The sequence below is a fragment of the Pygocentrus nattereri genome, chromosome 20 (assembly GCF_015220715.1).
Source record: "Pygocentrus nattereri isolate fPygNat1 chromosome 20, fPygNat1.pri, whole genome shotgun sequence".
Lineage (NCBI taxonomy): Eukaryota > Metazoa > Chordata > Actinopteri > Characiformes > Serrasalmidae > Pygocentrus > Pygocentrus nattereri.
The window spans coordinates 8,966,715-8,983,203 of NC_051230.1; the positions used below are offsets into that span (position 1 = coordinate 8,966,715).

The following is a 16,489-nucleotide window of genomic DNA, read 5'->3' on the forward strand; positions in this document are numbered from 1 at the left end:
TTGTGAGCATGATGCAGGCTCTGTATCATCATGGTATGCAGTTCTCTGTAGACTGTTTTTTCAGAAATTGGTTTTGAAGGAGCTGCATTGACTTCTAGAAGCAGTTCTTGCCTCGAAGCAAAGCTATTTTTATTCACGAGCCATGAAACTCACTGGCGGTTCCTGTCCCTGAGTTTTGTCTTCCAGATACAATTCTGACAAGAACTTCCTGTAGACTGGGATTTTTGCCACTGCTGGTCGACCAGTTTGTCTAATACACTTCAAAATACCTGCAAATTCAGATACTTCCTTTGCACTATGGCCTTTCAGCTTTACGACCCATTTTCCACACATTGAATGAGGCATTCACTGCACTGTACCACCTCTTCTCAATCTATGAATCCTATGGCACACCCCACAGGTATTTATAGACTGATCATTCTTGTGCAATGCCATTTGCAGGAGCCTGAAAGTTACTACCACTGGGGAGTTTTTATATTTATCCAAATCATTAAATTCAGGTGTTTCAATCACTTCCATAGCCACAGGTGTATAAAACCAAGCACCTAGGCATTCAGACTGCTTCTGCAAACATTAGTGAAAGAATGGGTCACTCTCAGGAGCTCAGAGAATTCCAACGTGGTACTGTGTTATGACGCCCCCTGTGCAACAAGTCCAGTCCAGTCCAGTCCAGAATTTCCTCACTACTAAATATTCCACAGTCGCGGGTGCTGAGGCACATAGCGCGGAGGTCGCCAACTTTCTGCAGAGTCAATCGCTACAGACCTCCAAACTTCATGTGGCATTCAGATTAGCTCAAAAACAGTGTAGAGAGCTTCATGGAATGGGTTTCCATGGCATTGGTGAGGTGAGCTAGTTTGGTGTGGAAGAACTTGACTGGCCTGCACAGAGTCCTGACCTCAACCCGATAGAACACCTTTGGGATGAATTGGAGCGGAGACTGCGAGCCAGGCCTTCTCATCCAACATCAGTGTCTGACCTCAAAAATGCTCTTCTGGAAGAATAGTCAAAAATGTCCATAAACACTTTCATAAACCTTGATGAAGGGCTTGCCAGTTGAAGTCATGTGCGTGTGAAGGCAGGCGAGCATTACTTTTGGAAATATAATGTGGATATATATATATCTTCATTTGTTGGAGTGAGCAGGATAATTCTTTTTCAAGAGGCTTTGAAACTACTTTAGGTAATAGTTTGGGTTTGCACTGTACATAATTATCCTCCCTCCAGAGAAAAGCTAGAACAGAGTGTTTATGTAGTTAATTGAGAAAATGACTGCAGTATGTGTACAAATTGAAGTTCAACATTTTGTACGTAACGCCCTGTGTCCTGCACTTATTATCACAAATGTGTTTGTGTTAGGGTTTGGAGTAGAGGACTGGGCTGCTAGATAAGGCTGAAGTTCTACACACACAAACACACTCCTCCTAACCCTAAAGGCCTGTCATACAAACTAACATTGCATGCAAACATACTAGTGCTTACTGCTGGGCAGTACATTGTTTATACCAGTATGTCAGTGTTGTACAGCACTATTTTGTGTTTAGTTTAGTAGTATTGATTGAAAGCAAAAAATTTGGTTAACTGCAGTGCAGTGTGTGCCGTTCGCTGAGGGCTTCAGATTGTTTTGAAAGAAAGTAAATAGATCCTTTCCTTTGTTTTTAGTTAGTGTTTGCAACACTGTGAAAGCTTCCTGTTGGTACCAGATTTTAAGAGAAGAAAACGAAGCAAAAGTATCCATTCAAATTAAGCCATATCCTATTTGTAAGGTTCTGTCATACAGTCTCAGTTCTGAGGGTGCATGGCTTAATTTTTTAACTGATTCCACCACCCGCCCTCCCCCAAATTACTGCCTACTTCAGTGGTTGAGATATAAGCAGATGTAGACAGTCAGATTTGTTCACAGTCAATCATTTCATGCCTCTAAAAGCTCCCTCAAAGAATGTTATTATGTGAAATAGTTGAAGTTGCTTGATATCTGAGACATTTTGTTTTGTTGCTTTTGAAAATCCATTCATGGTGGAGAATCACATGCAGGGCATTTTAAGGCACAATAATCTTTAAAGAAAGTTACCATTGTCAACATTACATTGAAGAACTCGGATGTGTAGATTCACTGGCCACTTTGTGCACTAAATAAACTGGCTCTGTTTGTGTTGTAAACATTGTGACTCCTGGTTCCTATGAAGACCACTGTAAAGAAATCTGAGTCACTCTGCAATGAACCATTACACATCAAACCACCCTAAATGACTTTACATATCGGCGATAGTTATGCAGCTATTCTTTTAATTGGTCGAGTCCTCTTTAACTTTATCAATGCAGAATTAAATGCCATCAGATTCCATGATATTGTCTTATATTTGGGAAAATATCATTATTCTGAACTATCCAGTATTACTAGTGGCTATTATTCTTTCTCTCTATTTTTATTAGTCATTTTTGCATCTCGTTTCCTCTTTTCTTTGTCTCTGCTTACGGAAGTATAGCAGCAGTCCTGATGTAATTGTGTGTGTGTGTGTGTGTGTGTGTGTGTGTGTGTCAGAAGGGTAGCGTGTGTGTGTGTGTGTGTCAGCGGGGGGTGAGGTAAAGGCTGCCTTGCAGGCATAGAGACAGCCTTCTCCAGTCTTGGCCCCAGTAACCAGGCGCTATTTTTGCCTCTTTTCATTGGCTGTCTGCTTGTCAAATCAGGATAAAGAAAAGAAGTCGCAGTGATAAGAAAATTACCCTCACCATCTCTTCCTCTCAGTAACTCCTCCCTTGGCTCCACCCCCTGTTCTGTTCCCTCCACTGCGCAGAGTTTCTATTTGTGGCTCACTGTTTATAAATTAACGTTTGTGTTTTTCTCTGCCACCCTCTATCCCCTTCTCCAATTCACAATTTTACTGCATATGAAAGAGCTGATTGATGTTCTTTGCACAGAAGATCACTGCATATTTTTCCCTTGAAAGCCCGTAAATTAATTTGCCTGGTGATTTGGCGCATTTAATTAACTAATTATTTATTTATTTGTCAGGGCTTATGATTGCGTAATGAACTTGTATTATCTATTAATTGATTGACATAGCTCTGAGTGTGCTTGAATTGTAGCAGTAAGATTGAAAGTTGGATTAGTTCTTGACTTATTTGACCGCTGTCAGAAGTTTTAATTAGACTTTATTCCAAGTCCTACTGACTTGATGGCCTGGGTGCGCAGTGTTTCATTAGATGCAGTTTTGTTGAAGACGTGGTTGTCGAAGGTCAGAGAAAGAGAAGAAATCCTGACACCTGTGAGGAAATTTTAGAACTTCTGATTTTTCAAAATACACTGAATGGTTGACGGTGTCGCAAGAAAAGAGCTTTGCCACACAGCCTTTTGCTTCATTGAGAACTAAACTCATTGAACTAATAGGACAGGACAAACTAATGCAGGGTAAAATCTAAATGTGGATGTTTTATGTAGTTAAAGAGGTCCAAGTAGAACATTGTCTTGGTCATCTCGTATTCCAGTAATGGTCGAAATTGGACAAATATGTCTTAAGATTCACCTTGCAGACTTTTCTCATCATGCCTGTGTTTTATAACTGAGTTATGCTACAGTTGTATGCAACAGTTTCAAGACTTTGGGTTCAAGTGACATGTTTTTGTAGATTTTCTAAGTGAAAATAAGTGCACACAACCTACATGTAATACTCAATTATTATTTATTTAAAGAGATACACTAAAACTCTTTCCTGATCGTTTTTTCATATTTTATGTGTATATTTTTATTCATTTAAGTTGGAAAGTTCATCTGGTTTAAACAACATAGAACATTATTGAATTAAATGTGTTTTGTATCGATTTGCCAGATTTAGTCCCTTACAGTTCACCCCCAACTGAGGGGTAAGTTGTAGTGTTTGCATTCGTGCTGTGTTTAGCTGAATTGTTTAGAAACGGTGGGCATGGAAAGTCAGTTTTGCATTTTCATTAGTAGTAGAGATCTGCAAGTTGTTTGTGGGGGAAAAGGGCAGTAATCCTGGTCAAATTTGTGTTAGCTTGTTTTAGGTTCTTTATGTTTTTGAACATTGGCAAAATATAATGTTAACCTAGTGTTAGCTTATTTAAATGAATAATTAATTCTATTTACAGTATTGAATTGTCACATTGTAGTACTGAGAAAGTATTGAACTTTCCAAAGTCCACAACGTTCTCAGTAACATTACAGCAACAGTAATCCAATACATTTGTAACGCACTTAAAGCTTCTTTCACCCTGAGCTTGTAATATGCCATAATAGACCTCCTTTGACGTGAGCTGGCTTGTGTAGCCGCTTCATTGTTGCCTGTAGCAGGAAAACCAGGAAGGCTGTCAAGAACTTGTCAAGTAGCTGAATTTCCTAGAAATTTAATCAAGGCCACAAACAGAATCACTAAGTTCTGTGAAGAGTTGCACAAGCGCCTTCAAATCAAGTGTCTTGTGACTGTTTTCCCTTCTTTCCCTTCTTGGCCATACAGCCTTTGTTTGAGTGAAGTGTCCTCTAAATTCCTTCTTTATCAGTGTTTGATTGTGAGAATCAGATAAAATAGAGAAGTTCAGTTCTTGGGAACTCTTTACACAGTTTTATGTTTACTGCTATATCTCATTTCAGCATGGCAATTGAATTAAAGTAGTGTGTTAAAGCAGGAAAGAAACATGAACCAATGCATGGCATTGGGACTTAAGAATTCATTGTGTTCACTTGTATTTTAATTTCTTGGATGAGTAATTTTGTGCTAATGGAAATCGTATGTCATTGAATGGGATCAGTGATTTTGCTTTGGTTTTTCAGGTGCCCAAAGCTGGTGAGAACTTCATAAAGCTGTGTAAGAAAGGCTACTACGATGGGACGATATTTCACCGATCGATTCGGAACTTCATGGTAAGACAGAGAAAAGTGCAGGTGCTCATTTAAAATAACGGTGTACATGTGCAGCTGAAGGTAGCGGTTCAGCCGCATTTGAATGTTAGAATTGATTGCAGTTGATTTATAATATTCAATAAACTGTGCCCCCCCCCCCTTTTTTTTTGTTTTGCCAAAATAGGATTCTGACTGTTTTCAGATGTGAAATCCAAAAAAATATATTTCTCTTTTGAGTAAATAGTTCGTCCAGTTATATTTTTAATGTGTAATTAAAGAGCCCATATCATAAAAAACCAAAATTAATGCTTGATGCAAACTTTGTTTGATGTAGTTTGATATAGCCTGTAGGGGCCTGTGAAATCCATTTTTCTTTTTTACAGAATTGTGTTTAATTTTTTCATTTTAAAATTTTTTCATTTTAAAATTTTCGGTTTTATCCAATTCAGATTTTTTGAGATTTTTACTCTGTAAGAAAGTGGGTATAAATATACAATAACAGAATTAAGAAAGATAGTAGTGAAATGATGCATCATATTCTTTTTGTAGGAATAAATACTGAAATATTTTATCAAAATATCCATTGAAATAGCGGCAAGAAAAGTTCAGGGTATAATGAATTCATTTTTATGTATTACTCTCCTGCCACATGTAGCAGGCTAAAGTTTCTTCATTAGAGCAGGCTGGACGATGATATGCACAGAAGCACAGCATTGTTTTTGTGATGTCACAAAAAATTTAACTTTGATCCTTAAAAATAATTAAAATCCTACCAAGATAATTTAATCGAATTATGGTCAATTTAAATGACGCATTCAATCATTTTGTGAAGATTCGTAAATCACTGTGAGGTCAGAGAATCATAATCTAATTGAATCATAAGGTCAGAAATTTCCACCCCTAGCTTAAAATGTTATGGCTTCACCATCTGAAGTCCAGTTTGCTACCACATCACATGCTGTGGCTGCCGATCTGGTGATGTTTATATAAGTGCATTTCAGATCCTACATGTTGGGTGTCACAAGACATGGTTTGCAGAAGCAGGATGTGTGTGTTACAGTAACTTCATGCATGTGTGTGAATGCATTTGTGCGAGAGAGCAGTTAGTCTACTCCACATGTGCGCATTTTGGGGAGCTTAATCCTTCAGACTGAGCCTGCTTACATTATTTATGTTCCCGACTCTCTGTCCGAGTCTGTGACAACTGAGCATACAAGCATGCGAGTCCAGTCCACTTAGAGCTTTGTGATTTATATTGACCCAAATATATCATACGCTGTGAATACATCAGTAACTACTTTGCCATTAAGTACATTTATGAATCATATGAATTATTACATATGTAAATTCCCTTTTTTAGATTCAAGGAGGAGATCCCACAGGCACCGGTACAGGTAAAAGAGAACATGCATTTCCTTTACCTTTGGTTATGATGATTAGTTTGTATACACAAATGCCAAAGCCATTCATTCTCAGACTGATTGTTTGGTTTGGAAAAGTGTGGTTAACATTAGAGTGGGGTTAGTTCGAGTGACTTTTATGAAAATGTAGTGCTTCTAGATGGGTTATTGCTCCTGTGCTTCAGCGCTGAACAGCCGTGGGTGTAGAGGTAATTATTCAGGTCATTTTGTTCACGGCTTTGACGGAGGTCGGTTGCGAAGTGAGTCACAGCTCTAAATAAATCTTTTGTCAATAGCAGCTGGAACACCTCTCACTGTTAAGCGATTTCTTTAGCAACTGCTAACTGCTTATTTAAGCATGCCATAAAGCGGATACAATTTATGGGAGACCTAAAAGAGAATTCTACTCTACTTTTCTAAATTTCTGTATAAGTCAATGGTTACGGTGTAAATAAAGTCATTCAGACTGTTGAAGTATGGAATGCTCAATACTGGAGAAACTTACAAAGTCAGAGATGTTCAAAGTGGTGGTGATGGGAACCAGACATCCAAAGAGTTTAATGTCTCTAAAAGTTACATAAGAAAATGTTATTAGACGAAATGGTTATGAATACAATGGCTAATGCCTGTGATGTTGTTTTATGATGTTTTTTTTTTAATATTAGTTATCCACTATTCAGTATTAGAATATTAAGTTATTCACAGTGAAGAGGAACATGCAAGTGTTGTAAGGCAAAAAAGCCCACATAGAAGTTCCCTCGCCTTTTTCCAGATCTGCTTTACTGTCATCAGTCCTATAAACACTCAGAAGACACGTGTAGGTTCACTGATCATATTTTGGATAATAAAATGAATAAAATAGCTATGGTTGTATAAAGGTTGTAGATCCCTGTTTCTTCTTTATCCTAGCTGTCTACAATTAACCGTTTCATGATGAGACTACTCTGAATGACATTGTTTATATCATACACAATGGTTTAGGCATGCAGACATTGTGAAACATAGGCAGAATTTCCCTTCGTCTCTTTAAAGAAATACATTTTCCAACCTAATGTCTGTTTGCAGCATCTGTAGCATATGATTGATTACTGTCGACAGTAATTTCTCTGTATTTAGACACGAACATAAAGACTGTCAGTGTTCTATATAATCAAGGCCAGTGGGTAGGCTTCTATTATAAGTCTAATTTGAGTCAGTGGATTTTCTGTTTCTTACAGGGAAATGTGTTGAAATTACTGTCTGTGGTAATGAACCATACAGATGTGGCAGATAGAAAATAGGTTGAAAAATGCTGGTGTGTTCCTTTAGAAACGTGGCAACATGCTACTGCACTCTGTTGTTCCAGGAACACTGCAAAAAGAATGACTGTGTAATGAAGGAAGGCTATTATGGTGCTTGAGCTTAATCATAGAGATGATGCAGTGTAAGAAGATGCTTGTTTAGCTGAAGAACTGATGAGCAAAGGCTTCACCAGAGTCCAGCACTCTATATATAGAGTTAACATCATTAAAAATGCACTAGCCTGGACCAGAGAGCCAGTGAAGAGAAAACTGGGTTTAGATGCAGACACGTAGACAAGAGGTTATGTTTAGATGTTCGTTGTCACATTGCATACGAATTAAGCTCTGCACAGCTGGTCATTCCTTAACATTCCTTAAGCATTGCTTCCGTCTTTGCAGTATTGATATCGCAGATGTGAGCAATATGCTAATGAGCCTCTAACCAGTCACTAAATGTTGTTTCACATGCTCTGAGCATCCTGATCAATCACAGATGTTCATACAGATGTGGTTTGGATATCAAGATGTTCATGGTACAATGAACATTTTTATTTGTCCGAGTCTGGAACCAGACACATACAAGTGATAAACTATGGAGAATTTATTTATCTTTGATGCGGTGGTCTTGTGGTACATGTGACGCTACTCAATCAGATCTGTGCATTATGATGAGCACTGAGACTCGAGTGAGTGTCGCACACACAGGGCAGGGACGAGGTGAGAAGCAAATATTCTTGAAATATGACTGAATTGTACTTTTATTTGATTTGACATTCAGTTGTTGACTGTAAAAGATGTTGATATACATACTAGGCTGCTTCAGTAAACAGTATATGGCACAGAATCTTGATGTCAGTTAGACATAATGATGTTCCAGACATTTGCTTGAGGAAATTTTCTCTAACGGGACCTTATTGAATTTTAATTAAAGATCCCTGGTCTACAGCATGTCATTGTAACCAAAATATTGAACTACTGACATAATTCTGCCTTTTAAAAATGAATACTTTCTTGTTTACGTTTTTAACATTTTTATTTGGATACTATATTCATTGCAACATCACTCAATTACCATCAATTTCTCTCCCCTTAACTCCTCCATAATCATCTCCTGTTAATTAACATGTTCACCCAGCAGGTCTTCTGTTATGTCATTGAAAAAAAAGTTGGTGGGACATAGATGATAGATGATGTTTTGATGAGCTCAAGTTTGACCGTCCAACTAATACAAATGACGCATTGTACATCTATAGGAAGCTATTGCTGAAGCACAAGTGGCTTTTGTATACAGTGTATGCAGTGGAGTGTACACTGTCTACACTGTGCATTACACAGGGATTGCGCAGCCATTTTAGATTCACTTGGTTAGAGAATTAGCTAGCATAGTCCTCTTAGTAAACACTCACACTTTAATGAGATCTGAGACCATAATGATAACTTAAACGAATAATACAGAATGTAGCTACCTGCGTCTTCTTGTCTCATCTCACTATCAGCATGAACATAGAAAGTAAAGAAGTACTGCTTGCCAAATTCATGCATAACAAAGATTTCCTCTCAAAGCAGCGTTAAAATATTTTTAAAAACTTAAAACTGAATTTGCTGATCGCTGCAGATAAGCTACTGAAGCATATTTAAAATTCTAGAGCTTAAATTAAACATCCATTTATATGTATATTTGTCACATGTATATGTACAACCCCATTTCCAAAAAGTTGGGTGGCTGTAAACATAAGTAATATATAATATAATAATATTATATTAAATATAAATAAAATGCAATGATATGCAAGTCATGTAAACCATATTTCAAAGGAAAATACTACAAAGACAACATATGAAATGTTGAAACTGAGAAATGTTATTGTTTATTGAAAAATAAGTGCCCATTTTGTTTGGGTTTCATTTCATAATGTGCCAGATGTTTTCAGTGGTGACAGGTCAGTTTAGCACCCAGATTATTTTAAAAAGGAGCCATGCTGTTGTAATACGTGCAGAATGTGGTTTGACATGAAATAATAAGACCTTCCCTGAAAAAGGCAGCATATGTTGCCAAAACATGTATACATCATTCAGCATTAATATTGCCTTCACAGATGTGCCAGTCACCCATGCCATGTGCACTAATGCACCCCTATATCATCATGAATACCGGCTTTTGAACTGTGTGCTGATAACAAGCTGAGTGGTCTTTAGCTCAGAGGACACAGTGTCCATGATTTCCAAAAATAATTCCAAATGTTGATTTGTCAACCTCAGTCCATCTTAAATGAGCTCAGGCCCAGAGAAGATGGCAGCATTTCTGGATCCTCTTTTGGAACTGCAGTTCCATGCAGTTATTTCCACTACAGAATCATGCCTGTAGTGCCATCTGAGTGCCCAAAGATCATGCCCAGCTAACCCTGCTTTTCAGTCTTGTCTCTTGCATACAGAGATTTCTCCAGATTCAAATCTTTGTGTTATCAGATTCAAGCTATATTGGCCAGGTATGCTACGCATACAAGGAATTTGTTTTTGGTTACAGGAACACACAGTGCACAGTATCAGACAGACATTCACATGTAGAGAATAAGATAAAGTAAATATAAAATATAACAAGATAAAATAAAACCTGCATTCCTACCGTCGCTCACTCAGACACACACACAAACATAGTCATACCTTACATGAGTCTAAAATTAAAGTGCTGAGTGCAGCAGCAGTTAAAGGGTGTACAGTGGCAGAGAAAGGGATCAGTGAGGCAACAGTCAGATAAGTGGGGTAATATGGCAAGTAAGTAAGATGCTAGAACAAGCACTGGTTTGAGACGTCAGTTCGAGAGGATGGAGTCAAACTTGATACTATATAGCAGTATTTTTGAAGTGCAGTATTAAGCTGGAATATTGTTTATGTGTAATGTATGGTAGATGATGAAAAGCAAAGTTTTTTTTCTATTTTATGTAGAGAAACATTATTCTTGAATTGTTGCTCTATTTGCCTGTACAGTCTTTTACAGAGTGGTGAACCCCTCTTCATCTTAACGTCTGAAAGACTCAGCCTCTCTGAGATACTCTTTTTATACCCAATAATGTTACTCACCTGTTGCCAATTAATCACCAGGTGTTTTTTCAAGCATTACACAACTTTATCAGCCTTTTGTTGCTCCTGTCCCAGCTGTTTTTAGAAAGTGTTGTTGGTATCAAATTCAAAATTGGGATCTGTTACTGTGTTTGACAAAGAGATGTGAGAACACTAAGGGAAACAAAGCTGGAACAGGTGGAGATGGAGGTAATTTTACTCCAGTGATGAATATTATTGTCTTCACTGCTGTTGGGCAGGGACGAGTTGAAGCCTGGAGTCATTTCCATATGTCTCTCATGCATATTCTCACTCCTTCTTTAGCATGTGCTGCTACAAGTGTGAGTTTCACAGCTTGAGTGGAACTGGAGTGCTGGTTTATTTCTCTGCTAGTGCAACTATAACACTATGTATGTGTGGTACAAGTACCAAGAAGGCCTTTTTTAAACTTCTCGGAGACCTTTCCTCACATGGTGTAAATATATCAAGAGGCAGAAGCAAAATGCGTTATGATTTCAGATTTAATATCGCAAAGATGAAAATACATGCAAAAACATTATGTAATATGTTCACAAACATGCAGAAATGTAAAATGACACATTGCCTAACATTAAAAAAAATTCCCATCTATTTAGTTGATTTCTAATGACTTGGTGTTACATTAAAAGGTGGTTAGATTTGTAGCATTTTTAATTTGCAGAGTAACTGCAAAAGTAAAGGAATGATCCCCCCCTAAGATCCATTTATGTATAAAATGTGTGGGTTTAACTACCAAAGCAGTCATAATTAATTTTTACACAACCATTTTCCAACCTTTTCACACAACGTCAAGGGCAGTTTTTCAGCTTATATGATGCAAAAACATAAAAATCTGATTTATTTTTATTTTTTTAGTGATATCAAACTCTTATATAAAAAAAACTGATGAAAATAAGTGTTGCAAAATATTCTGAAAAATAAATCTGGGTCAGCAGTTTTTTTTTTTTACTTGTCTTTCCTAATTGAAAATGAACACTGAAAATCAAAGTGTACATACAGTCACACACACAAACAGCTCGCTCTCCCTCTCATTCCTTATTTTCAGTTTCAGACACTTGCAGACACTTGTGCAGGGTAACTCACTGGAAAGTTTGGCAGTTGAAGGTAGAGAAGTGACCTTGGCCTGGCAGGAGTTTGTTCAGTAAGGGGAGTTTTTCCTCTCTGCTTCAGCAGGCCTGAACCTACCTAATGGGCCAATGCACAGCTGTGCACGAGCGGATTCGTGTGTGTGTGTGTGTGTGTGTGTGTGTGTGTGTGTGTGTGTGTGTGTGTGTGTGTGTGTGTGTGTGTGTGTGTGTGTGTGTGTGTGTGTGTGTGTGTGTGTGTGTGTGTGTGTGTGTGTGTGTGTGTGTGTGTGTGTGTGTGCGCTTTTGACCATGAAAGGTGTGTTTGGATGACAGTGTCTTGTGTGTTTTAGTGCTGTGCACTTTAACAGTAGCCTCACAAGCCAGACTTCTGTGTACATCAGACAGTATAGTGCGTTTTGGTGTCTAACGTGCCGAAGAACCACTAACTCTGACAGGAGAGTGCCATTTGACTGCCATGTAAATTATCCACCTGCAAAACCTTTATTTGTGTGTGACATGCATGGTCAAACTAGATAGTATGTGCTGGCAAAACATTGCTCACTTGCTTTTAAATGCTTCAAAGATATTGGTTGAATATTTCAGTCTAGCTGTTGTATTTTGCTCCAAAAGATGTTGAAGCTGGAAAACAGATTAAAACTGGTACACAGAGTTGTGTAGATATGGACATGTGCAGATCCAATCAAATGCAAGTGACCAAATTCCTTATAGTTGTGGTCAGCTTAGCGTGCAGTAGTATCAGATATTAGATACCTCTGTGAGCGTAGTGTCTAATCCTGAGACTAACCTAAACATCTGCTGTATTATATTGAATTTTAATCTTTGGTATCATTGTATTGTGGCTAGCATTCTTGTAGATGAGTGTTAGTATGTTAGCTTGAGACATGCACGCACAATCGGAGCACTACAAATCACAGGTTTTCTCTTAGTGTATTTTAGAAGCCAGTCTAAATGGATCTTGTGACTTCAACATTTAAGGCAATTATTACCCAATTACACTTTGAAATGTGTATTTATTACATCTTTATTTTTCTTACATACAATTTCATGTGACTGTTAGGCTGCAGAATGTTTCTGGTTACTTGGTGATGTGGATGAACAGCAGCTTGGCTTGCTAGTGTCACACAGTGCTGCTCATGTTACTCAGATTTACTGATCTTACTCAGTTTATTTAATTGAGTAATTGAGAGGCATGTGCAGTTGTAAAAGAAATTAAATAAATTGTATATTAGGTTGTAATTTTTGTCTTTTTGTCTTGTAATTCTAGTGCAGTGTAGTACTGCAAAGCATACAAATAACTAGGCAGATAGGTAACAGGCTTCATGTGAACAGGATAGAGTGAAAAATCTTAATTGTATTTTTAACAAGCTTAAAGATATAATATTATATAGTATAAATATATAAAGTATATATATAAAAATATATAAAGTAGTGTTAAACCCTTTGTGGTTAAGTGAATATAAACCATTGTTAGCTTGGTGCTAGTATAAGACATCCCTTTGGATTGATAACAAAAATGAGCGTTGTCAAAGCTATAGATATTTGGATATAATCTGCTTGGAAGTTTTTATATTAAATACTGTTTTATAATGAAATGTGCCCTAATGAAAAGGCTCAGTAATTTTCTGCAATGTCCTTTTGCTTTATTTTATGTTGGTGGGTGTTTTGATGGTTTGTGGAGCTAACTGATCTCTTTCTTGAGTCTTTTCGACTCACAAATCCTGAGTAAAGTCTTTTTTTTCCTTTTTTCTAATTGAGTCATTCAGTTTATAAACTCGCATCCAAGACATGCTACTTAAATCCAGACCTCTGAGTGACGGCATTGAAAAAGCACAATACATACAAAGTGTAGATTAAAAGGCAGATTTTTTTAAAAGGCCACTTTTTTTTTTTTTTTTTTATCTGAGCATTAAATGGTTCAGTGGTTTCTGACTGTGTGCTTTTCGGCATTCTGAAATGACCTGTGGCAGACACAATACTTTTAATAGACTAATTAAATCCAACATAGCCTTTTAAAAGTCTAGCCGTCTTATATGTATTTTTTTGTAGTAATGGTAAAGCCCTGCTGTGTAACTTAGGACACAAAAGAGCATCCATCATAATGCTGTTTGCTAGCTGCAGTGTTTTTCAACAAAGCTGACATTATTCGTTTCTGCCTCGTAGCAGTTTGTTTAACATGTGCCAGAGGTTTTAACACTGGTGTCTAATTATTCTTCTCTTTCAGGGCTGTGATGAGCCATCATTCACTAGCAGAATGCCACAGAATCTCATAGGCTAAATTGATACTATTACACTACTGGGAGCTAAAGCTCTAATTTTACTGTCATTAGTTTTGATTATGATTCTTTAGGAAATGGTTCAATGCATAGTGAAATTTCAAATTTCATCATTTGATAATTTACAAAGTAGTGGACCATGAACGCAATACATCAAGCTTTTTCTTTCCTTTTCATGTTTGAAACAGTTGAAGTGTTTTTTTTAAATATTAGAATAAATTGTAAAGTTCTATTATCATAATACATTTTATTATAATAGTCGTTGCAAAATCTACATTTTTGAATTGCTAAATTTTTATACCGCTGTGTACTATATTGAAGTAATTGTTTATCTTATTATTTTTATTTATTTATTTATTTTATTTTTATTTTTATTTATTTATTTATTTATTTATTTATTTATTTATTTAACAAGTAGCATTAGTCCACGTTCTGAATCCGGCCTGATATATTTTCTGGCTTTAAAACATTCAGTGGCAGCACTTTTCCCTCCAATTGTCATATTTGTTATGCTGCTTTCACACTAGACATGGAAAATTCATCACACTGATTTCAAACACCTTATTTTCCAGTAGGATGCGCAGTGTGCTCCGAGTCAGCCGCAGGAGACGCACAGGATTGTATGAAGTTCAAACTTGTTTAGTTTTTGGCTTTGGTCAAGTCTCAGTGTGGCCAGTAGGAGAGCAGTAGGCGTGTCTGTTGGTTTAACTTTCGTGCCCAGCTAGTGAGCACTGCTCATACTGCGAGTGGTGTGAAAGCAGCTTGCTGCCAATATGAGTGCTGAGCGCATCGCATACTGCATTCAGTGTGAAAGCAGCTTAAACTGATAAAGCCTTACTGCAGCCTCCCACCCACGGAATGGCTTCCCTCACAAATCATGAACGTGGGCCTAAAAATTTATTACTGTGTGATTACATCAGTTATTAAAAGCTAAAAAAAGACAACACATAGCTACAGTAACACTAGCCTTAAGGCTACGTCACATGATTTAGCTTTAGGTGTTTTATTACTTCAGCAAAAAGAGATTTATACACTGGAAACACACCAAAAACCAATCAAACCGTACTAAGAGAAAGTTGGCTCACAACTTAATATGGTAATGTGGTGTTACTGCATAACCTGCCATCTTTAAACAAGATACTTAGAAAAGTGTAGCAGACATTTAAGAGGATCATCATCGGTCCGCATAAGGAGCAGCCTGCAGTTTGTGTTTACAGCTCTTTGTTACTGTAATGCACTGTAAATGTGCCTAGACTGTGTGCTTTAGGCAAAAGTTGCTCTTTTTTTGTATTTATTATTTTTCCCCCAAAGCATTCTCTCTCACTCACAATGAAACACTGCCCCAGCCACACTGTTGCACACACCTCACTCTCCTGTAAAAATCACTCTGGCCTTTGGACCAGCTTACAGCCCTCTAAACACAGAAGTGTGATTGCAAACTACTGAATATGGCTTTGTGTTCCCAGCTGTACAGAAAATGGTTAGTTTTATGGCACAGCGAGATGAACTAGGAAGGGCCTTGGATCTGCATTCTGGCTGTTTTTAATGTTCGAGTATTCAGGCTTGATATTAGCATATGATACCAGACATGGTGAAATGGTGCACTGTTGCTAGGAAAAAATAGACTAGCACATATGAACATTTGGTACGTTTTATTATTCAAAAACAGCCTTAAGAAATATTTTGATCCCTGTGCTTGAGCAACAAAAGGCTACCTCTAATGAGCTAAAGTTAAGACTGGAGCTAATCCGTCCAGCAGCAGATGTAATTCCTCATCATCTATGCATACAAATTTTTCTCTTCAGTAGATGATGAGTTACCATGTTAGCTTGTTGAGGTAACAGTGAGAGAGAATTATCATTTCATTATTTTCACTTCAAGTTAAGGCAGCTCATGTTTATTGTAGCACAGTATAATAATGCACTTAATCAAAAGCATGAACAAGACCTCAGCATTTCACAGCCCTGAATAGTGATTTCAGTGTTCAAATACTGACGCATGGAGCAGTTAAGCGAGTACTTATGCACATCGCTACCATTTATTCTATTAAAAATAAAGGTTTCTAAAGGTGATGTGCATTCTGACTAATTTCGATGTTTGAGTGTCCCTAAGGGTTAATGAATGGACTTCTAGTAAAGAAAAAGCGATGACTTTAGCAAAAGGTTGTACAGGGCCATGGGCTTATTGTTTAGATGATACATGGAGGTTAAAATTTGAAAACATTCTTAATGATTCAAAAATAGCCATGGAAAATTGTTAGGCTTTGTGTCCGAGTTAAAGAAGCTACCGCTTTACATGAGCTGCCTGTTCAGCTGAGCTGATGGGTGAACACTAGAGGTAATCAGTACAACGTTGGCTGTTGCTGAGGACTCGTCTCCTACACGGTCTATTCTTCTCGGTGGATGTTTTGCCAAACAGTTTTAGCCAAACTTTTGCAGAGAAATATGTTTTTACTGTTTCTAGATCTCGCTAACATCAGCTAGAGCAGTTAGCCTAG

The 16,489-nt window shown here is 37.4% G+C and overlaps 1 protein-coding gene across 1 annotated transcript in view; it reads left to right on the plus strand.

The window, feature by feature from the left end:
• The window catches only part of ppil2 (peptidylprolyl isomerase (cyclophilin)-like 2), a 69,349-nt gene that overhangs the window by 36,744 nt on the left and 16,116 nt on the right, over positions 1-16,489 (plus strand). The window contains exons 13-14 of the mRNA XM_017705078.2: positions 4,787-4,876; positions 6,216-6,249. Coding sequence (XP_017560567.2) covers positions 4,787-4,876; positions 6,216-6,249 — 124 coding nt within the window. The remainder of the gene's footprint in view (positions 1-4,786; positions 4,877-6,215; positions 6,250-16,489) is intronic.